The sequence below is a fragment of the Lucilia sericata genome, unplaced genomic scaffold, assembly GCF_015586225.1.
Source record: "Lucilia sericata isolate MDLA Ls3-8-SP2 unplaced genomic scaffold, ASM1558622v1 Contig000026F_arrow, whole genome shotgun sequence".
In the NCBI taxonomy this organism is placed as follows: Eukaryota; Metazoa; Arthropoda; class Insecta; order Diptera; family Calliphoridae; genus Lucilia; species Lucilia sericata.
The window spans coordinates 1,213,349-1,239,116 of record NW_023994064.1 but is presented as its reverse complement, the minus strand read 5'-3'; the positions used below and the strand labels follow the sequence as shown (position 1 = coordinate 1,239,116).

The 25,768-nt window shown below is 35.1% G+C and overlaps 1 protein-coding gene across 1 annotated transcript in view; it reads left to right on the top strand.

Moving 5' to 3' along the window:
* The window catches only part of LOC119609977, a gene marked incomplete at its 5' end in the record, with an annotated part of 99,348 nt that extends 81,541 nt beyond the window's left edge, over nucleotides 1-17,807 (top strand). The window contains 4 exon segments of the mRNA XM_037965042.1: nucleotides 9,197-9,213; nucleotides 16,526-16,626; nucleotides 16,629-16,842; nucleotides 17,360-17,807. Coding sequence (XP_037820970.1) covers nucleotides 9,197-9,213; nucleotides 16,526-16,626; nucleotides 16,629-16,842; nucleotides 17,360-17,807 — 780 coding nt within the window.
* Between the last annotated feature and the right edge of the window lie 7,961 nt (nucleotides 17,808-25,768).

The following is a 25,768-nucleotide window of genomic DNA, read 5'->3' as shown; positions in this document are numbered from 1 at the left end:
ATATTTACAAGAACAACTTTTAAATCACTCATTATCCTCTAAAACCACCATACGGTTGCTTTGCATGTACATGTATGTTAAATTTAATAAATTTTGCTTACTCCACATTTTTTAGTTTTTGTATAAATCAATTTTTTTTTGATTAATTTTGTTTAAAAGAGTTTTAGGGTAATTACAAATATTTTGAATATGCAATTAATTTGGGTCAACAACCCAACTCCATGCAACTGTTTACTTATTAAAATTCAAGGTTACATTCAACGTTCCGTTTTTTATTAACACACCAATAATTATTCTACATTACTCATAAACAAAAACTACCAAAACGCTATTTATGCAAGTTATCAGTTTCTAATTTCGTCACAATTAAAAGTGCAAAAAATAAAAAATTGTCTCCATGCTAAAACGTATTTTTTGTATGGGCTTTTAACATAATTACATACATATCGTCACCTAAAACGCAAACGGCCCTATCTAACATTTTTAAAATTTTACATAAGAAGCAAAAAACTATTGAAATTGAAAAGTTTGTTTCTATCAACGTATTTATTTGTAGTAAATAAACAAATTGTTTAATAGTGAAACCTATCAGTTGTTATGATAGTTGGCAATGGCGTATAAAAAATGGATGAATTGGACTTTTTATATTTAAACGTGATAGGGCCTTTTGTTTTTTGTCAATAAAATAGCTAATTTTGGTTGGAGGAGTCCAATTTTTTGTGTGGACATTTGTTTTGATGCAATACATTTTAATCAACAATAAAATTGATTTTAAATTTTTGGTTAGTTAGGGCCGTTTGCGTTTCAGGTGATGTATTATTATACATTCTCAATTTTCGGTAAAAAAAATAATTTCTTCCCTTCTGCAAGTTCACAATTTTATAAAAAAATATTTACAAAAAATAATTTCTTCCCTTCTGCAAGTTCACAATTTTATAAAAAAATATTTACATCCTCAAATTTCATAAAAATATTTTCTTCTTCATTGAAAACAAAAACAACTATTGCTTTCCCATTTCATTTTCTTCTTCATTGAAAACAAAAACAACTATTGCCTTCCCATTTCATCCAAATATATTTAATTTAAAAAAAACTCAATAAGATGTTTCTCTATTAACACTAATTCAAACAACTTACACTCAAAGAGAGGAAACAAAACAAACCACACAATTTACAAAAAATATAAAACTCAAAATTAAATCTTCTCACACAAATTCTAAGAAAATTCATCCTAAAAATTCCTCCCAAATGTATGTCATCAAAAAGTGTGCTGGAACCGCTATAAATATACTACTGGTCTCAAATCATCATTACGAACTACATTGTTTCCACTTAGCTTCACATGTAAATAAATTAATAAAATAATATGGAATTTAAAAGTTATTGAATTAAATGATTATTTAGTTTAATTATTTTTAATGTTCTTATGAATAATTTTAAAATAAAACCAAAACTTCATATGTATGTATATGTATACACAAAAATATGTACATTTGTAGTTATTTATTCGTACAAAAACAAGTTAGAGTGCTATATTCGGCTGAGCCGAATCTTAAATACCCTCCACCAGCTACTTTTATATTAATACTGTTTTAATTGATCAAATATTTATAGAAATAAGTTTTCTCATGTCTTAAATAGAAAAACCCCTAGAGTTAAAAAGCTTAAATCTGTTACAATTCCAAGATTTTTTGAACATTACAAACCCCATTTTCTTTAATATTTTTATAGCGCCCTAAGATATGCTTTAACGATACTTAATAATTTGTGTGAAAAACTTAAGGAAATTCAAATTTTCGGGGCAGGACCTAGTATGGGAGATATGACCAATTATGGACCGACCGTAAAAAAATCTTTAAGTAACATTTCTGTATATAAAAACTATATTTCAGTCAAATTTTGTATCTATATCGTAATTTAGTAATAAGTAATGTGTGTTTAAGTGATTTTCGGAAGGGAACCTTGTACGGGACCGATCGCAACAATATTATGAACCGATCGTGAAAAAATCTTAAAATATAATTTTTGTATACAAAACTAATATTTGTGCTAAATTTTGTGTCAATAGCTTTATTTGGTAATGAGTAATGTGAGTTTAAGAGATTTTCGTAAAAGGACCTTGTATGTGAGCTATGACCAATTATGTATATAAAGACAAAATTTCAAAATTCTGTATCTATATCATTATTTGGCAATGAATATTGTGCATTTAAGTAATTTTCTGGAGGGGACCTAGTATGAGAGCTATGACCAAATATGGACCGATTGCAAAACAATTTTATAGTGTAATTTATGTTTATAAGAGCAATATTTGTGCTAAATGTTTATATATCAATATTTTGTAATGAGTTATGTGCGTTTAAGTGATTTTCGGGAGGGGACCTTGTATGGGAGCTATGACCAATTATGGACCGATCCGAAAAAAACTTCCATAATAATATTTCTGTATATGTGAACAATACTTGTACCAAATTTTATATGGATATCTAAATTTAGTAATGAGTTATGTGCGTTTAAGTGATTTTCGGAAGGGGACCTTGTACGGGAGCTATGACCAATTATGGACCGATCGGAAAAAAATTCCATAGTAATATTTCTATATGTGAGAGCAATACTTGTACCAAACTTTATATGGATATTTTAATTTAGTAATGAGTTATGTGTGTTTAAGTGATTTTCGGGATTGGACCTTGTACGGAGCTATGACCAATTATGGACCGATCGGAAAAAAATTCATAGTAATATTTATATATGTGAGAGCAAAACATGTACCAAATTTTATATGGATATTTTAATTTAGTAATGAGTTATGTGTGTTTAAGTGATTTTCGGGAAGGGACCTTGTATGGGAGCTGTGACCAATTATGGACGATCGGAAAAAAAATTCACAGTAATATTTCTGTGCATATGAGCAATACTTGTACCAAACTTTATATGGATATTTTAATTAAGTAATGAGTTATGTTTGTTTAAGTGATTTTCGGGAGGGACTCGTATGGGAGCTATGACCAATTATGGACCGATCGGAAAAAAATTTCACAGTAATATTTCTATGCATATGAGCAATACTTGTACCAAATTTTGTATGGATATCTTAATTTAATAATGAGTTATGTTCGTTTAAGTGATTTTCGGGAAGGGTCCTTGTATGGGAGCTATGACCAATTATGGACCGATCGGAAAAAAATTTCATAGTAATATTTCTGTGCATATGAACAATACTTGTACCAAATTTTATATGGATATCTTGATTTAGTAATGAGTTATGTGCGTTTAAGTGATTTTCGGGAGGGGACCTTATATGGGAGCTATCACCAATTATGGACCGATCGGAAAAAAATTTCATAGTAATATTTCTGTTCATATGAGTAATACTTATTCCAAATTTTATATGGATATCTTAATTTAGTAATGAGTTATGCGCGTTTAAGTGATTTTCGGGAGGGGACCTTGTATGGGAGCTATGTCCAATTATGGACCGATCCAGAAAATTTTTTCTCTCAATGAATTCTATTAACATAAGATTTTAATTTGTAAAATTTTGTGAAGATATCAACATTCTGACGGAAGTTATTAACAAAAAACTTATTTTCCAGGAATATGCACTTTTGTATGGGAGGTATATGAAATTATGGACCGATGCTGGCAATTTTCAGCAGAAATAAATATCTTGTGTAGAAACGAATGTATGATGACTTTCATGAAATTGTCTTGCATAGTTTTCGAGAAAATTACATCAGAATGTGTAAAAAATGCTTATTTTTTCGAGGTTGTTTTAAATTTTGATTCATAACTTTTCCCAATGTGAACAGATTTTGCTCATTTTCAATACCAAACTGTACCGGATAATAATGAATGTTTTGGGTGAATTTGCTTAAATTATATTGCTTCGTTTTAACGTGAGCGTGTTTTACACAGACAGACAGACAAACGGACGGACATAGCTAAATCGACTCAGAATTTCATAAGGACCCAGAATATATATACTTTGTTGGGTCTCAGATGAATATTTCTTGGTGTTACACACGGAATGACAAAGTTATATATACCCTCTATCACCACTGATGGTGGTGAAGGGTATAAAAACACATAAAAACCAATGCAAAATTTAGAGTTTTGGGGAATATTGAGAGCAATTTTTCTAGTGATGACACTAAAATTATCGAAAGATGACGAGTGGAATAAAATCAGTTAGGAACATCTTGTAAAGATGTTAAAAGATGCCGCTTTTTTTCTCCATACATTTCTTATGGAAAGATATCATTTTTGCAAATTGATGAGAGATGAAGCTGAGTGCAAAAAGTCTATAAACAAAATTTCAAATTTTTCAATACAAAATCGGAAATTTGTATTAACAAGTTTGAACCACTACAATTGCATTGAGGAAAGCAATAATAGGGGTTGCGGTTTATCCCTCTTCAAAATTTAGTACCCAAACTTGTAGCCCTGCAGGAAATGAAGCGATAATTGTCTTAATGCCACTAGTACTAATACTAGAACAACAGACACTAGTACAAATTGCGTTAGAGTTTATATGGAAAAATACTAGGAGTAGTTGAATGGCGCCACTTGTAGACTGATTTTTGTTTGACATGTGTTGGAAAAATATGTAAATTTATAAATTATTAAAATATAATTTTGAAAAATTTTGCATAAAAAACGATATTTTCAAACATATCCCTTCAAATGAGAGTATAAATAGTGCATGCAAATTTAGGTCCGGTTATGTAAGTACGTCTATTAAATTTAAAAATTGCAATAAGTTTAATATTTGTTTTATCGTACTGCAAATGTTTTTATAACGAAATGGAGATATGTACCTGAATGGAATTATTGGACACAATAAAATCAATGATATCAAATGATATCATACGGATAGAAGCAGAATATCTTCCAACTTTCATATTGAATCGTTAGGTAAATGTGTTTACAAATTTTGTATTTTTTTTTTTTTTTTGTATCTTTAGAAATAAAAGTGTATAAAAAACTAGTTGTGTAGTAATTTTCACTTGGAATTGTGCTGGAGGATTGCAAAAGAGCAAACCCACCAATTATGGCGACTTTTTATGAATATTAGAACTAGTATCAAACTGGTTCTAAAGAACCCAATTGTACTAGTATAAGTCTTGAACTAATGGTAGGTACTAGTAATTTTTCAAACACACTTAATGTTAATTTGAGCATTATGATGGTATAGGAAAGTTTACAGTTGGGAAGTAGTACTAGTGATTTTGGTACTAGTAAAATACTAGTTTGGTACTAGTTTCATTTCCTGCAGGGAGATTATACTATTGAAAATTCATGTAAATTTGTTCGTTAATGGTTTTAGAAAATCGATTTTTTTTGGTTTTTGTACCAAAATTACCCAAGAAAAAGGTTTTTGTTATTAGAGAACTTCTTGCTACTACGTAGTGATAAGGCCTAATTTATACCAAGTTCACACGAGCAGTTGAATTACTTAATTCGGCTTCTAAGTGACGATAGCCAATTAACCCGTATCTACGACATATTCGTAATTCTTTTTGACAGTTTCATCGCCATTTTGTTTTTTTCAGTCATTATTTTGTAATTTTTAGAAATATTAGTGTGTGTGTATGATACAAAAATACGTTTGTTACATTATTTTAACAAATTAAGTTATATATTTTCTATTTATTAGAAATTTTTTCTAATTCTATTCTTTATTTGTCTCCAACCAATGAAAACAAACAGCTGATTATGATAAATACCCGATAAATATTAGAGATGACACTCATTCATTCGTAATTCGTACGTAATTCAAACTGAATTACGTACAGCTTGTGTAATTCGCAGCTGAAATTTTGCATGGCCAATCATGTCATTCGGTATGTAATTGGGGGTTGAATGATGAATAATTGTATCATGTGAACGGGGTATTTATTTTTATTTTTTTATTTTATTTATTCAACTAATAATACAAAAGCCTTCTGGCCAAATTAAGTATTACAAAGTAATTACATTGTAGCAAAAACTATGTCAAATTCATAGATATTTATATTACAAAATGAAAAACTATGTATAAATAAATAAAGTTCTCCGCCAAAACAACATTATCTCTTTAATAATTAAATGCTTTAAGTATCAAAAAGTAGAAACATTAAAAGTCCCACTAGAGATTAAAATAAGTCCCCGAAAAACTTCTTTAATCTAAAGGCAGGCTATTCCAGACTCTAGCAACCCTAATTAAATACGAATATAAGAAAATTTGACAACGTATAAGAGGTATGTCAATTTGTATACTACGTGATGAATGAAGAAAATTGAAAATATTGCACAAATCAAGTGGAACTCCCTATTTTAAGACTTTGGAAAAACAAAGTAAAGTGCGTAAAGTTACATAATCACGAAAAGTACATCCCAGAAAGTCGATAGCAAAATTAGTAACGTGATCACGTGACTTTAGACTATAGACAAATCTCAATACACTATTAAAAATTCTTTCAAGTCTAATTAGGGTACCATTCGATAACCCAGCAATAACTTCAATCCAAAAATTCAAATTCGACATCAGAAGTGCATAAGCAATACGGCATCTTATACGCCTAGGCATATAAGAACTAAGAGAATGCAATCTTCATAATATTAAAAAAAACTTTACTAGAAACATGACTAGGTAGGTAGGTCGATAGGAGGATGTATACTACATCAAATCCGAAGAAATACACCATAACTATCGGGCCTGTTGTGCGCTCCTTATCATGAAAAAAAAAATATTATTTTTCAGTGTTCAGAAACTCAGTTTCCTGAACGTAATTCCTAAGAATCTTCCAATCAGTGTTAGTCAGGAATGTTATTTCCGGAATAACATCACTTCCAAGATACTTGGATCTAACTTCGATGAATGACTGACAGTGGCAAAGAAAGTGCTTCAGAGCTTCACTGTCCTCTCCACATGCTCTACATTCGTCTGAATCCGCACGTCCAATTTTGCATAGATGTGCTCGTAGTCCTGTGTGTCCACTCAGAATACGTACCATCATACTAACTTCAGACTTGCTCATTTTGAGGAGATTTTTCGTCTTGCTCTCATCAGGGTCACCCCAAAAGATCTTCGTGGTTCTACCCACTGTTTCATTATTCCAAGAGGCCTTATGAGATTCTCTCACCCATATTTTTAATTCAGCTTTTGTTGCGTCGAATGGTTTTGCATTTGTCAGATTAACTGCCTCGAGCTCCCTTCCCTTTAAAGCTATTACATTCGCCCTTTCGTTAGCGACTACTCCCGAGTGGGCTGGTACCCATATGATGTGAACCTTACCCCTGGGAGAGTATTCAGTTAAAGCTTTCTTACAATCCAATACGGTCTTAGATTTAGTTCTATCACCTGATATCGCCCTAATTGCCTTCTGGCTGTCGGTAAATATATTAAGCGCTGTGGGCGCCATATTTATTCTAATCCAATTTACGCATTCCGTTATTGCTCGTACTTCTGCCTGGAAGCTTGTGTTATGATTTGGTAAACGGTGGTATATTTCTGTTTCTGGGTCTTCAATATAGAAACCCAGCCCCACTCTGTCCCCCAATTTAGAGCCATCCGTGTAACAACGGATTCCTAATGGTATTTGCTCTAATGTTCCGCTTGACCAAGACACTCTATCTGGGATCAGCGTTTCAAAGTTTCCGACATATTCTGTGTCTGGTATACGATCAGGCACGTCCGATGATTGTGTATAACCTTCCAATGTGTCCAGTATACATTGATGACGTGTCTTATAACCGCTTTTGGTCAGTTCGCCAAAAGTAAAGAGCCGTTCGGCTGTAAGCGCCGCCTCATATTTTATATATGTTTCAATGGGTGGAATATCTAGCAACGTTTCCAGAGCCTTGGTTGAAGTAGTACACATGGCACCACTTATACCCAAGCAGCATGCACGCTGAACTCCCTGTAGTAGTTTGATATTGCACTTTTTGTCTAAAGCAGTCCACCAGATTATTGAAGCATAAGCTAGAATTGGTCTAATTACACTTTTATAAAGCCAATTTGTCATAGTAGGACTAAGACCCCATATCATGCCTATAGTTCTCCTACATATCGCCCAGCACCGATGTGCCTTGTTGATCCTATCCTCTATGTGGTGTCTCCATTTTAATTTCCGGTCGAGGATTACACCTAAGTACTTAACTTTGTCTGTCACTGGTATCTTCTTGCCCAGGAAGCAAGGTTCAGTATACATAGACATTTTTGTCTTTCTTGTGAAAAGACAGATTTCCGTTTTTGACGGGTTAACATTGAGGCCTCTCGGTTGAGTCCAGCTCAAGGCCGTATTCAGAGCCACCTCAGCTCTTCTACACAAGTAATTTGGATCCTTTCCCTTTAAAAGTAATACGACATCGTCTGCATAGCAGACAGGTCTAAGTCCTTTCTCAGTTAGGGCTATTAATCGTGGTAACCCAGAGTAACGGTGACAAAATGCCACCCTGTGGTATACCGCGAAATACCTTTTTCCTGATAGTTATATCGTACATCTCGCAGCTTATCCATCTGTTCCTTAGCATGTGGTTGATCCAGTTACGGAGCACCCGGTCAACATAAAACTGGTCTAGGGATTGGATAAGGGTATCAGTGTGCACGTTATTGAAGGCGCCTTCGATGTCAATGAATACCGCCAGTGTATACAGTTTGCTATCAAAGGATGCACCTATGTAGTGGACAACTTCGTTTAAAGCGGTTTCCACCGATCGTCCCTTTACATAAGCATGCTGCTTAAATTTTAGGTCTTTGTCGGGTATACTGCTTTTCACCATACTATCAACTATCCGTTCCAAAGTTTTAAGTAGGAAGGACGTAAGATTTATCGGTCGATAAGACTTAGGTGTCTAGGTTTCCCTGGTTTAGGTATAAATATTATCCTTGCATCCTGCCATTTAATGGGGGTATATGTGAATTTCAAGCATGCAGTGAATATTTGAGGCAGATGTACGGAAACCAGTCCCGCCTCCATCTGTAAGAGTGCCGGGAAAATGCCATCCGGCCCTGCAGCTTTATAGGGAGCGAAGCTCTTGATTGCCCCTTTAACCATATCAGATGTAATTAAAATTTCCATATCAGCCTCCCCTTCCTCCAATATCGGTTCATCTATGTTATTCGATATAGCGGGTGGAAAATGAGAGTCCATTAGGAGTTTCATTGTCTCCTCCATATCCTCCAGCCTCCTGCCCGTATCATCGACCATAGATTCTGGTTGGACATGAGTTTTGGATAGGAATTTTTTTATCTTCGTCATTTACGCTGTCTACCTGTTCACAGAAAAGTTTCCAGGAGTCTCGTTTGGCTTCACGAACAATTTTCTTATATTCACCAAGTTTACTACGATACTCATCCCAGTATACTGTGGTCTTTTTACGCCGTGCCCGGTTAAATAGTTTGCGAAGAGTCTTACCAAGGTTCCGGATCTCCCCGGTTACCCAAGGTTTCTCCTGGGCAGATCTCCGCTCTCGCAGAGGGCAGCTGTCCTCGAACGATTCAACCAAGGCACTTGTGAGCATTTCTACTTTGGCGTCTATGTCCTCTTTATTTCGACATTGAAAAGTGTTCTGACATAAACGGTTCTTTAGTAAGGAACCGAACATTGCCCAATTAGTTTTAGACTTATTCCGAAACTTTATCGGCTTTGGTGGCGGCCGTAGTATTTTGAATCTTATGTACCGATGGTCAGAAAAGGAGAGCTCGTCCGAAACTCTCCAATCCTGAATTTCGTTTATAAGCTCTTCTGAACATATAGTTATATCTAATACTTCTTCTCTGATTCTACTGACGAAGGTAGCTTTATTACCTAAGTTCGATGTGATCAAGTCTTTAGTATTAAGGAAATCCATAAGGGCTTGTCCCCTGCGATTGGTGTTTGTACTACCCAAAGCTACATGGTGGGAGTTGGCATCACAACCTATTACAATTTTCTTATTTTGCCTTTGTGCCTCTTGGACCAGTTTCATCAGCTCCGACGTTGGTGGTAGTGTCGGAGAATCGAAAGGCAGGTAAACAGATGCAATGTATATGTTGCCACGACCTTGCTTCAGTACCGTTGCATCCGATGTGGATAATCCTGTTGAGAGGAGAAAACATAAATTCTTGTGACATAAGATACATGTTCTCGGTCGAGACCCTGTATCAGCGTAGAAAAGTTGGAAATTTACGTGATTTAATCCAGAAACCTTGTTGCGAATCGTCCAAGGTTCCTGGATCAAAGCTATATGTATCTTACCTGTGTTAATTTTAGCCATCAGAGCGTTGGTAGCTGTCTCGCTCCGATGGAGGTTTATTTGGATAACCTCAATCATTGTCATCCATTTAAACTGTCTTCCAGCGAGCTAGTGATCACATCTCCGCTCGTTGGATTTGACTCCTCCGGGTAACCTGAATTGGCTATTGATGCAGTGGGTACCATTGATGGCACTGCGGTGTCCTTATCAGGCATAGGAAGAGCAGTCTTTTTAATCGACACTTTCCCAATTTTGGACAGCACTGCTGTTCTGTCTTCTGGCGAGTGAGGGATTTCCTCCTCGCTTTTAGGATTTGACTCCTCAAAATTACCAGTACTTGCTAATGATGCTTTGGGTACCGTCTTAGGTGTTTTGGTGTCCTTATCGGGGCCGGTTTTGACATCCCTTTCAATCGGCACCTCCCCAATTTTCGAAAGGGCAGCTGCACCTTCTTTTGGCGAGTTAGTGGTAGCTTCCTCGCTTTTAGGATTTGACACCTTAACGTTATCAGTAGTTGCTACTGATACTGTGGTCTTAGGTATTTTAGTGTCCTTTTCGAGGCTTGTTGTAACAGCCCTTCCAATCGGCGCCTTCCCAATTTTGAATATGACAGCTTTAGAGGCGAAGTAAGCCCTACCTTTATTCTTAGCAAGACTAGCCATAGATTTCTGGTCGATACCCATTACAAATAAAGTTCCCTCAGGTTCTTCTTTCCTGTAAAAGAAGTCCCATTTTTCCACGGCCAGCTCAGCATTTTGACCACCAAGAATTTGCAGTATACGTTCATTAGCCAGGACTTTAAGAGCACCGGAAGCTCGCTCTTCTTTGCCAGTCCCAACTTAGCGCCGTCCCAGGGAGGAGGGATACTTTCCACCAATTTCTTTAGGGTGCTCACACATTGGTGAGATGCCAACCTCATCAACATCACGCCATTCTGAGCTCGCAGCTCACGCTCTCTATTGGTTGTTGGCCCTTTGAAGCGATTGCGTGGTCCTCTATCTTATTGTTCACCAGATCTTCTACCTTACTCTGTTGGTCTATTGGAATTTTGCCTGTCGGATTACCGGCATCGTAAACTGCATAACAGAGATCGTCCCGGTGTCTTTTTCTGGCAACTTTATCGTAAGATGGCGGCTCTTTTCCTTTTCCACTGTCAAGCCTATCTTTCCTCGCTTTTCGGGGTTTCTTTTGAGATACCCTTACCTTCGAGGTTGATTTCGCCGACGTGGTCGTCTTCGGGATATGTATCTTGGCGTTGTCACCCTTACTCTCAGGATTCTGACTTGAGGTTCCTTTGAGTGAAGTATGGCTTGGCTTCGACTGTGTATTAAAAGGTTTATTCTCAGTTGTCAACTCTTCGGGAGACCTGATCCTCTTTGCCTCAGATCTTGTGAGAGAGTCCGATGACTAACATGCCACTCAAAAGATAAATTTTGATCCAAATAAATACCAAGGCATTTCAAATGATCAACATATTGAATAGGCGCATTCGAAATATAAATAACAGGATGTTGAATAACATGACGAGGCAAAACAAACTGAATGGCTTTAGTTTTAGTAGTATTTATCGAAAGCCTATTAGCATGCATCCAATTTGAAATCACCTGAAAATGATAATTTATAGATGCTTCAAAAAAATCAAATTAATGCATATTAGAAAAAAGGAGCTAAATATCATCAGCAAATACAAATGGCTTGCAAAACTCGTTACACATAATCGTCTGTCAAAGATAACAACAAAGAGGTAGTATTTTATTTTTAACGAAATGTAAACTGACTAGTAACATAGAGTTACGATCAATAAAATTTAAAATTTGACTTTTAATTAAATTTTCAACTATGTTAGACAATGATGGTAATATGCTTATTGGACTTAAGTTCAATATCACAACAACCTCCTTTAGAAATAGGTACAATTTTTGCCAATTTCCATAGTTTAGGAAAAAAAAGAAACAGTAAAGATTGTATTTACGATGTGCAATAACACGTTTGATATAAGAGGATAAATGAGTTTAATGAATTTCTGGAATTGGAATCATATCTTAGCCAATGGCATTCGATTTAACTTGCTCCATAGCTATAAGCAACTTATCTGCAGTAATAATACGAAAAGAAAATGACTCAAGACCGTAATCAAAACCTAGGAAATCAAAGTCATAAATTCTGGTAGAATCAAAGTGGTTCAAAAAAGAGTTGTTAAGAGATTCAACATCCATCATATTTAATAGGTTATCATTACCAGAGCATCCAAGATTACGAAGTCTCCTCCAAATCTGTTTACTATCCGCAGTATCAAACAAACGCATACTATAATTTCTTTTTTCTTTACGTAGGGTTGCTTTTGCCCTATTCCTATATTTGCAACATATCTTTCTATTTGAGTCAGTGGGGCAATCACGGTAAGCCTGAAACGCCAGGTCCCTTAAGGACCTCGCATGAACGACATTACTCAACTTCATAAAACTAATAGTGTCCTGCTTACAAAAAACCCTAGACAAAGGAACCATGTCATGAAGTTCATTTAGCAAAATATTTAAGAAATACAATTGGGTATCAACATCATTAGTGTTATAAATAACAGAAGTGTAAAACTGAAGAACATGAGACAACAATTCAGAAAAATCTATTTTATTATAATCCTTAAATTCAACCACCTCACAAACAAAATGCTTAGTAATGTTATACGAAATATATATAAAGCTATGGTGGAATTAGTAAAAGGGCACATAAATTGTCCTGAATTCATAACTGAAGAAGCATTACTCACTAAAATAGTCAATAAGCGATGTGCTGCTATGGGTCAAAGGGTTTCTTTTGAGATACCCTTACCTTCGAGGTTGATTTCGCCGACGTGGTCGTCTTCGGGATATGTATCTTGGCGTTGTCACCCTTACTCTCAGGATTCTGACTTGAGGTTCCTTTGAGTGAAGTATGGCTTGGCTTCGACTGTGTATTAAAAGGTTTATTCTCAGTTGTCAACTCTTCGGGAGACCTGATCCTCTTTGCCTCAGATCTTGAGAGAGAGTCCGATGACTAACATGCCACTCAAAAGATAAATTTTGATCCAAATAAATACCAAGGCATTTCAAATGATCAACATATTGAATAGGCGCATTCGAAATATAAATAACAGGATGTTGAATAACATGACGAGGCAAAACAAACTGAATGGCTTTAGTTTTAGTAGTATTTATCGAAAGCCTATTAGCATGCATCCAATTTGAAATCACCTGAAAATGATAATTTATAGATGCTTCAAAAAAATCAAATTAATGCATATTAGAAAAAAGGAGCTAAATATCATCAGCAAATACAAATGGCTTGCAAAACTCGTTACACATAATCGTCTGTCAAAGATAACAACAAAGAGGTAGTATTTTATTTTTAACGAAATGTAAACTGACTAGTAACATAGAGTTACGATCAATAAAATTTAAAATTTGACTTTTAATTAAATTTTCAACTATGTTAGACAATGATGGTAATATGCTTATTGGACTTAAGTTCAATATCACAACAACCTCCTTTAGAAATAGGTACAATTTTTGTCAATTTCCATAGTTTAGGAAAAAAAAGAAACAGTAAAGATTGTATTTACGATGTGCAATAACACGTTTGATATAAGAGGATAAATGAGTTTAATGAATTTCTGGAATTGGAATCATATCTTAGCCAATAGTATTCGATTTAACTTGCTCCATAGCTATAAGCAACTTATCTGCAGTAATAATACGAAAAGAAAATGACTCAAGACCGTAATCAAAACCTAGGAAATCAAAGTCATAAATTCTGGTAGAATCAAAGTGGTTCAAAAAAGAGTTGTTAAGAGATTCAACATCCATCATATTTAATAGGTTATCATTACCAGAGCATCCAAGATTACGAAGTCTCCTCCAAATCTGTTTACTATCCGCAGTATCAAACAAACGCATACTATAATTTATTTTTTCTTTACGTAGGGTTGCTTTTGCCCTATTGCTATATTTGCAACATATCTTTCTATTTGAGTCAGTGGGGCAATCACGGTAAGCCTGAAACGCCAGGTCCCTTAAGGACCTCGCATGAACGACATTACTCAACTTCATAAAACTAATAGTGTCCTGCTTACAAAAAACCCTAGACAAAGGAACCATGTCATGAAGTTCATTTAGCAAAATATTTAAGAAATACAATTGGGTATCAACATCATTAGTGTTATAAATAACAGAAGTGTAAAACTGAAGAACATGAGACAACAATTCAGAAAAATCTATTTTATTATAATCCTTAAATTCAACCACCTCACAAACAAAATGCTTAGTAATGTTATACGAAATATATATAAAGCTATGGTGGAATTAGTAAAAGGGCACATAAATTGTCCTGAATTCATAACTGAAGAAGCATTACTCACTAAAATAGTCAATAAGCGATGTGCTGCTATGGGTCAAGTCAAAGTACGTAGGGATACAATTATGAACCGTATATAAACCAAGTCTAAGACACATTAATCGGAAATTAACAGATAAGCTGGTATCAAACAAATCATAATTAAAATCCCCCAAATTGATAATATTTGAATAATTTTTTTAATGAAGACGTTCAAAAGTAGCAATGAAGACCCTTGGTAAATACACAACACCAACCAATATCACAACATTCCCCACACCCATAACCTCAACAAATAGAGATTCGCACAACCCAAATTCAGTCCTAATGAAAATTGTTTTATATTTCAAAAAAACGTACGGATATTCTCACCGTTTCCGAAACTCCAACAATACCAATACCAAAATCACAAATTAAATGTCTAAATTCCTCAAGTTTCGTTGATCTGTTGGAAGGGTTAATGCTTTGAACATTAATATGTCCAATGTTAAAATAATTACTGTTTCCAAAAAGGGAGTTTTTGAGTATATTATTATCTCTAGCGATAATACCTAAGTTTTCATTATGATACATCTAAAATAACAAAAGAATCAGTTGCTGGAGAGGAATGTATATTTCAAACTAAAAAAGGCATTTAAAATTTAAATTACTATAATAAATTTTTAAAGAAACAAAATTTTAAAAGTTTCAGAATGATATTGGTGATTGGATATTAAAATTCAAAGTTTAGATGTTTATAAGTAATTTCTTCAATATATAATAATAATTTCGAATCCATGGTGCTCACCTATGTCTTAAAGGATAACAATTCCATCTAAGAAATTGTATAAGACTGAAGGGTAACCAGCATGAATAAGACAATTATTGAAATGGAATTCCCCGAAAGCAGGTTCTACGTGCCGGAATGACCCGAAATTTTTCGGCCAAGGGCTGTCAACTCCAGAAAAAACTGCACATTTTTACCAACGGAGCAACATTTTCCGGCATTGCTGCTCCGTATCCTATTGGTCCGTGCCGGAATCGAATTAAATCCCGGACCACCATATGTCCATCCAATTACGGTGCAACGCTTGTTTAAGCTGGTGTCATCTCAGAAACTGCTCTGGACTAAACCATCATCGCGAGTGGTCGGAGACTTTTGTCGCCCCATGCTGCCAACAACAGCGACGAAATTCATTGGCATCATCGACATCGTCATCGTCGTCATCATACGCCACACCTCCACCCTCCCCACCGCAATCACAACAACCGCAGCAAACACCACATCTTCAGCAGCAACAACAACGCCGCTGACTCCATCGATTGCGGTCCAGAGACCTGGGGTGATATCCATATTGCAGTTTATCTGTAATGGCCTCCAGAGTAAATTACCCGAGATAACCAGATTTATGCAGCAAAACATCATCGTGGTAGCTGCGGTCCAGGAGACAAGACTGACGAGTAATTCCAGCCTGCACAGTTGTAACGGTTACAACGTTCTTCGAAAAGACCGCACCAGAAGCAACGGTGGGGGCATTGCATTTATAATCCATAACACAGTGCAGTATAGAGCTCTTTCCCTCGATCTCAACGCTAGGGACCAATACCTTGAAGTTCAAGGTATTGCAGTCAGATCGGGGGAAACCGACCTAGAGCTCTATAATGTCAACATTCCGCCAGTAGCCAGCTGTTCATCAGGCTAGCGTCCCGACAGCTCTCCAGACATCACAATAACGAGTCCTGGTCCGATAAACTACGCAACTTGTAGAGCAGTAGTTTCTCTAGCCTCAGACCACTTACTTATAATCGTTTGTCTGGATCGACATAATGACTTTATCGTCTCTGAACGCCGTCTCTACATAAACCAAAAGAAAACAGACTGGCTCGGCCTCAGAGAATTCACTGATCGTATCTTCAATGATCTTCCAGCTCCTAGCAACGTACACCAAGCAGAGAGCAAGTTCCGCGAAACTGTCATCGCAGCAGCAGCCCGCTTTATTCCTGCTGGTCGACTATCCATAGTACGGCCGCACTTCCCGGCAGAGGCAGCGAGACTAGCAGACAACGCGGTGACCTCCGAAATATCAACCCCGACGACCCACGTATTGTCCAGCTGAATCACGATATCAGCAGGTTGGTAAATGAAGACAAGCGGAATAAATGGTTAGATCATTTGAAGAACTGCAACTTAAGCTCAGGTGTTAGTAAGTTGTGGTCTACAGTTCGGTCTCTCTCCAACCCGACGAAGAAGGATGACAGGGTCGCGATTAAGTTTGCAGACACCACTATCTCCGAACCTGAACGGTGCTCGCATGCATTTTGCCGACTTTTTATTGAGCACCCAGAGAGAGATAAGGCGAAACGAAGTGTTGTTCGCAAACTTCACAACCTTCCAGTCTCGGACATTCCACAACCTTTCACCCCTTCTGAAGATGCAGAGGCCATGAACGCAGCCAAACTATCTAAGGCGATTGGCCCCGACGGCATATCCATGCTGATGCTGAAACACCTTGGCGAACGGGGAGTCGAGTACTTGACAATGGTTTTTAACCTGTCAATGAGCAGCCTGATAATACTCAATACCTGGAAAAAGGGTAGTCATCCCAATACTGAAACCAGGGAAGAACGCGACAGAGGGTCAATCCTACAGGCCGATTTCCCTCCTGTCACCAGTCGCGAAGACTCTTGAGGCACTCCTCCTCCCCCAGCTGTCCTGCCATCTAACAGCAGCTCGCCACCAGCATGGATTCCGTAAGATGCACAGCACCACCTCAGCATTAACCGCCACAACCACTCAGATCTCACAAGGCTTAAACCAGCAGAGGCCTTGTGAAAGGACACTCCTAGTGGCGCTAGACTTAACGAAAGCCTTCGATACAGTCAGCCATACCACACTCTTCCAGGACATCCAGCAGTCATCCATGCCCAACAACTTGAAGAGATGGATTGTAAATTATCTGAGTGGCCGTCAGTCGTTCGTTGAGTTTAGAGACAAATGTTCCAAAACCCGTAGAGTTAAACAGGGAGTACCACAGGGCGGTGTCTTATCCCCCACACCTCCACAAGGTGTGGAAGTTATATCTTATGCGGACGACTGTACCATTATGGCGACGGGCCAAAACGATGATGAGCTATGCGATCGAGTGAATGGTTATCTCGGAGAAATACACAACTTCTTCACTGGACGTAACCTTAAACTATCACCAGCGAAGTCTTCAGCTACACTTTTCACCACCTAGACGAAGGAGGTAAACTTGAACCTAGGCGTCGTAGTCGATGGAAACCAAATACCGACTGTGAACCACCCAAAGATTTTGGGGACCACCTTTGACAGCCTGTTTACTTCCTCAGCTCATGCCACTGCAATTACGCACAGATTGCGAAGTAGAAACAAGGTCCTCAAAGTGCTAGCCGGCAGCACTTGGGGAATGGACAAAAAAACCTTGTTGGCTACCTATAAAACAATTGGCCGGTCAGTGGTCAATTTTGCTGCTCCAGTGTGGTCTCCTTCGCTGAGTGATACCCAGTGGAGAAATATTCAAAGCTGCCAAAATGCTGCCCTACGGACTGTAACGGGCTGCATGCAAATAACCTCATCTACATGAGGAAACGAAGGTCCTCCCAGTCAAGGAACATAATGTCATGCTGACTAAACAGTTCCTCCTGGGATGTCACCGGAGGGGTCATCCCAACTTTAACATCACACAGTTGGATGCTCCCCCGAGATATGTCAGGAAGGACCTTCGTGTATACGAAGAGAGCATACGAAGTTATGTTCAGGATCCCTTAGATCGGAATTCGTATACAGCAGCTTTGAACGACATTCATAGAGACGCCATCAATACCGCGGTTTCAGGTTACCGCATGAATGTCGTTCTTGGAGGTCGCCCACCGCCCATAGCAGAAATAGAGAAGAACCTGCCGCGGAAAACAAGAGTTGCTCTGGCACAACTGAGATCGGGATGGAGCAACAGGCTCAACGCCTACTGGTCCTGCATAGACCGTGCCGTCCACAATATATGCCCAGCTTGTGGACAGGGTCCTCATGATACCCACCACATATTCAACTGTCCAGCCCACCCTACTTCACTTAGCCCAATGTATTTATGGACTAACCCTATTGAAGTAGCCCAATTTCTTGGCTTGGACCTTAATACAGAACCCCCGGATTAAAAATTTTATAGTTTAAGCTGTTACAACAACAACAAGACAATTATTGACTATTTAATTACGTTAGTTTGCTTGCTTGGTTTGAACTATATAAGATAATTGGAAATTTTATAAAAGAGCACAAAAATTAGAATAATAAAAACCAGAGAACAAACCAACAGATAAACAAAAGTAAATAGAAATATACTTATATTACGAGAAATAAAGTTATACAAAAAATAATAAGAAAAAAATTAAATCCAAAATAAGTATTAAGAAAAATAAAAAAATATTCATTATTCACAATCAAGATTAAGCCTATTAAAGGCAACAAAAAAAAATTTGCATGAAAGCCTAAATCAGCAAACCTTCCACAAACCATAAAATTAATTAAGAATAAAGTAACCAATAGGTATATCTCCCTCTTCATAATTAACTGAATTCTATAAAAGGTTTACTAAATAAAAACTTCCAAACAAAGTTGTTCAACAAACCTACAAGTTAAAAAAATATATATAATGAATTCAAACTTATAAAATAACAATATCAAAAAGTTTTATTAAAATACTCATAACGCTTCACAGGATTAAAGGTTTTTAAATCATCATCAGGCAATACTTTTATTTTACACTTGGGGATGTCTCTGTTAATCATTATAAAACTGTAAATCTTCTTTTCCTTGACAAGTGGCCGACAAAAAAAGTTTAGCAGCCATTGGCGTGAGGTTATCATTCAAGTAAACACGATTACATATATCTTCACCATTTTTAAAAAAATTGTAGAATATCTTTAGCACAGATAACCAGATAAGAAACCATTGACAGCTGTCAAAAAAGTAAATTCGAACCGTATGGTTTTGTTTACATTTTTTTTACCATTTTTGAGTTCCGCCATTAGGTAAAATTTTAGAGCAAAAGAAAAAATAAAATGTATTAAAAAATCGATGAGTGTGTGAGATGAGCTGTATGATTGTTTTCATCGCTCGTTTGAAAAAAAATAGCAAAAAATGTAAACATCGGAGAAATTGTATGTGAAGAAGAATTGCAAAAAAATAAGATTAAAAAGAAAACAATTATTTTATTAAATATTTGCTTAGATTCTAATTAAAAGTGTACTGGATTTGTTTTTTAATTATTCCTTATTGTTCTTTCATTATAAAACACTTTTCAATACACTATCAACACCACAAACATATTTTTTGACTTGCATGTACAGTAAAACCCGTTTATTTGATTTCAACCATATTTTTTGAAGTTCGATATAAAAAAGGATAAATGTATAAAATATTATTCATGGGACTAAATAGTAATTCGTTTTAACCAAGTATTCTTTATAAAATATGTTTTTGTATTAAATAGTTATCAAAATTCCGGTAATTAAGATGAGTTCGTAAAGAGCAAGAAGAAGTTATAAATGGGTTTGACTGTAATGCAATTTGTTTTTTATATTTGGAAAAAAATAAGTGTAAGGTGAAGAGAGATGGAAATATATCTTTATATATTTGTCCCTCTTTTAAATCTCCCGTGGTTCATTTTACATTTTCTTTTGTTGATTTTTCGTAAAATTTTTTTTGTTTGCCTCCGCCATATTGCTAAAATCAGCTGATTCCAGTCTATGAGTAGTCTATGGTCTTTAGTATCAATAGAAATTTTGTAAAAAACACACAAATCTAATAAAATTTTTTCCATGTCTTTTATCTCCTGTGGTACACCAGAAATTATAATATCAGCACGGTTCAGGGTATGTTGAAAGATATTATTTGCCAATTCAAGTTCATGTACTTTTCTCTTAGTATTACTTTCACAATCTTCCATCTGTTTTTTACATGATAAAACCTCATCATTAAAGTTGTTTATGGCCGATGTTAACTCCATGCGAATCCCATTTATTGCAGATTCAAATTTATTGTTCATTTCAGTCTGCACATGCTTAATGTCGACCGACAGATTGGTTAAAGATTTTTTAAATTCAGCAAATTCATTACGAATCTCTTTCCGAAATGATACATCAACTTCAGTGTTGTCCACAGGTTTGGCCACACAGTTTTTGCAGGTGAATTTTAAATTACGATTTTTATCAAGAACTTGGAACACATCTTTATAAATTCCTTAAGTCAGTGTGAAACCACATATCTCAGAAAATACATAACAAGCTACGTTTACCAGTAACACTTTGTTCACAGGATCCACATAATTAAACTGGAACCATATTAAAAGCATCTATCAAAATATTAAATTAAAGTTGTCTGACGTTGTTTTATTAGATTTATTTAAAATTTTTTCATTTAGGCTGTGTGCCAAACGGTAGCAAAGTTCTATGGTAAAATAAAATTTTCTTATGCTGGAAAATATTATCACTTTTGCTGTGCCAAACGAATTCTTTTTTGATTACATGAAATTTTGACAATTTTCACTAATTTCACAAGAAAATCTGCATTTATTTTAATAAAGGAAACTCTTTTGTTGATTTTTTTATTATTGAAATGATTTTCTACAATCACAAATGTATTGTAAACAAAATTATAAAATATTTTATTTTTTGGATTTTCAAAATTTTCTTTTCATTTGTCAAAAATTTATGTAGCTGTATGAGCTAGTAAAATTTTATTCACCTCATATCTATCAAAAATTTACATTTTCAAGTAAATTGTTACTGATTGGCACACACTCTTAGAACAAATCTTAAAATGTGAAATTTTATTGTTTCTATGTATACTGTCGAAAAATTAACGGCGCTTAATACATATGTATGTACATATAATTGGCAATATGTACATTAGAGTTGTTTCAGTCACCCTCTAGGATTAAAGATATGTTAATAACATTTCTAAAAGTATAAAAAATATTTTTTTGCCACGCCACGATTGGCACACTGAGTGTGTGCCAATCGGTAACAATTTACTTGAAAATGTAAATTTTTGATAGATATGAGGTGAATAAAATTTTACTAGCTCATAGGGCTACACAAATTTTTGACAAATGAAAAGAAAAATTTGAAAATACAAAAAATAAAATATTTTATAATTTCAGTTTATAATACATTTCTGATTGTAGAAATTTATTTCAATAATAAAAAAAATCAATAAAAGTGCTTCTTTTATTAAAACAAATGCAGATTTTCTTGTGCAATTAGTGACAATTGTCAAAAATTTAATGTAATCAAAAAAGATTTCGTTTGGCACAGCAAAAGTGGTAATATTTTCCACCATAAGAAAATTTTATTTTACCATAGAATTTTGCTGCCGTTTGGCACACAGTCTCTATATATATTACGCCGCCATTTTAAGTCCGATCGTAACATGTCATATATCAATATTTATGGCTTGACTGTAGCTATATTTCACTCTTAGAAATTTTTTTAATTCGACGTCATATTCTATGCGTGACTTCTGATATCTCGGATCCTTCCCCAAAATCTAAAATTGTGGCTATACTGGAATAAAGTACATTGAATTATATGAATTATTAGCTTTTAAAATGCTCACTTTTATGCATAAACACCTTTTTTTTAGATATTTAAAAATGTTCAAGAATTTATCAACCGTTCTCTCAACAAACAATTAATTTGCCAGGAAAAACAGTCAAAAACATTTTTTAATGAACTATATAAAACCTTTTTATTTTTTCAGTTACAAACCATTTCAGATCCTACTTCCTTTCAAAATAGAAGAAAGTTAACTACATATATCCTACAGCATATATATGTCCGTCCTACTGTCCGTCCATGTAAACCCTATAATCAAACTACAAGTCGCAATTTTCCAGATAATTTGATGAAAATAGGCTCAAATATTTAATTTTACCAAAGGACGAAGTTGTTTGAAAATGGATTAAATCGGAGCTCTTAATTGTGGCTTGCCGTTATTTCCCTCTTAAACACTACCATTATGATGAAATTCTGCATATCTAATTCCTATATGAACATAAATCCCTCCTCTAAATTTTGATAGGATCGGTCTATAATTGATCCTAGCTCCCATATATCAATAAATTGCTTAAAAAGTAGTAGAAAAATTTCAATATAAATGCTTTATTAAAAAAGAAATCACATTTTAGATATACTCATAACTGGTATCATATGGTCGGCCATTCCCGACTAATATTTTTTTATTAGTTTTTATTTCAAGAACTTCTTTAAAAATATATAACTATTTAAGAAAAGGTAATATATCATTACATAAATTTATTACATTTTATAAAAATTAGTATAAACATTTTTGAAAATTGGAAAAAAAAAAACAAGAAACATGCAATAATTGTATGGTAAAAACATGAAATATTTTTATAAACTCTTTAAATTTTCATCGATTTTTATGAAATAAAATGTTTAGTTTTTATGTACCTACGTGATTTTGTTATTAATTAATAAATTTAAATGCTAAATAAAATTATCTTTCTTGTGTTAAGATAGGGAGCAGAATGAAATTTTTGTATTGTAAATTAATTTGAAATAGTTTCGCATTTTAGAAGCTAATAGCTCATATAATGAAATATACTTTATTCCAGTATAGCCACAATTTTAGATTTTGGGAAAGGATCCGAGATATCAGAAGTCGCGCATAGAATATGACGTCGAATTAAAAGAGTGAAATATAGCTACAGTCAAGCCATAAATATTGATATATTATATGTTACGATCGGACTTAAAATGGCGACGTTATATGTATATAAAAAACAAAAAGGGCGGTATTTCTAGGCGTGGCAAAAAAAAATATTTTTTATATTTTTGGAAATGTTATTAACATATCTTTAATCGTAAAGCGTGACTGACTCAACTTTTTTTTTCGACCCACCCTAATGTACATATATGTGTATGTGTGTAGATCACGTTGGATTTGTTAAAAAAAGTAAGTTAATTTCACAGGAAACTAATATGTAATTCAATAAATTTGCATTTTTGCCAAAAAAGTTATTTAGTAAAAGTCAATATTTTATTTAATTTATTATTTTTTAGCACAATTAACACTTTAAATTTAAATTCCAATCAGCCAATATAATTTATACGTCTAATTTGACATAGTGTTGCCAACCAATTTTTTCAAAGTATATAGTATATATATATATATATATATATATATATATATATATATATATATATATATATATATATATATATATATATATATATATATATATATATAAGTTATGGGCCCTTCCGACGATCACACTTTACGTACGACAGGTCTAATGAAAAAGTAAAATGAAATTCCATCCGTATGACCAAAAATAGAATAAAAGTAGTTTGATTTATATTTTTCGTGTTTACACGATTGGTATCAAGGTATATTAATTATAATTAATATATCCTGCTTGGTATAAAACAAAACAGAGTAAGATATTAACAGCTGTTTCACTTTTTTTGTATGTGTTTACATAAAAATACATCCCTGATCTAATGCGACTTGCTTGTTATACCCACCATCCAAAAAAAATGGGGGGTATATTGATTTTGTCATTTCCTTTGTAACACATCGAAATATTGGTCATAGACCCACAAAAGTATATATATTCTGGGCCCTCATTAAATTCTAAGACGATCTAGCCATATAGTAGGGATATATGCGAAACTGAAGGGGTTGTCAAACAAAATTTGTCATTCTCTTCACACAGACGAGTTCTGAGAAAATAAAACACACTTGAGAGAACTAAACTCACTCACAAAACTTCAAATTTTTTTCGCGAAATTGCGAGGATATTAGCACTTAATACTTTTTCTTATCACTTAAACTTAATATTTATTATTTTTTGCGACACTTTTATTGTATTTAAAACCCAGAAAATAATTTATATTTTACAAACGAAAAAAAAAAATGTTTTTTATTCTTTGACATTTCATTTTAATTAAAACTGAAAAAAGAAAAGTTGTAAATTTTCGTATTGAAAATGAAAAAAGTATTTCACATACTTTTTTTCTTTTTCCATTAGTGCAGAAAAAAATAACAAAAAGACGTGTTTATTTATAATATGTTTTAAGATGAAACCTTCGCCAAGGGTAACTATCTTGTCGTGATGCGAGGGCTTAAGTACACATCGTGTCTAGAGCTTACTGTGACTAATGCTTCGGTATGCAACCACAGGAAGTTATGGTTTCAAAGAAGTGTATAACTAAAGATTACTCATCTTGTCAAGATAGTGAGTGTGGTATGTGTCTGTCAATCCTACTTCCCTCTATCATGACATAGATGATACGCTATGTTATTCGATTTGGCTCTTTGAGCAGTAAGGGCTTTACCGTTAGACATAGCGTTATATAGGCACTTTTAAGGACAAGGTGAGTGGTAGCAGTGCCGAGGGCCTGGATGGCTAGCCAGTGCATAAAGAGGCTAGTTGCTAACAGCTCCCCTCAGCCTCATGGTAAAGCGCTGTTGTAACGTAGTTGCCTAGTCCACGTACGCCGTCACTGCGTGGATCGTCCGTCTGTACGTGCATACTCGTGGGATTTAAAATAGAAGAACCAAAGATAGTAACAAAAAAGGATGAGAGTAGGGACACGACGGAAGGGGTGGTCGACCTGTTAGGGAGAGACAATCCGGACGTCACGGTCAACGAGGATAATGGGGAGTTGGACAGTACATGGGAGGACGGTGACGTTACCCTTACTGACCTCCATGCCAGAATTGTTGAGCATGAAGGACAGGTACTGACCGACTTAGACGTGGAGGGTCTTCTGGAGGTGTCAAGTGACTCCTTTGGTGAAACTAGTGCCACACAGAAGCTGGGGAATTTATCTCTGTCTGACGAAGAGCTTGCTGACAGTCAGACTGTTAAGATAACATCCCCTGCTAAAGAGGCCAAGAGGATCCAAAGGGGACATTTGGGAGAAGACCGTCCACAGGTCGTTCGGCAAGTAGCCGTGGAGGAGAAGCCAAGTGCCCCTCCACGAGATATTAATTATACAGGCCGAACGAAGGAGGAGAAGGCTAGGAACGGGACTTTGAGGTCTCTCGCCTTTCTGTCCAAGAAGGCAAAGGCTGATTCTTCAAAGTTCTCGTCAAGGGAGAGGCTCCTGCTCAGAAGGCACCGACAAAGCGTCGCTAAATTCGAGAGAATAT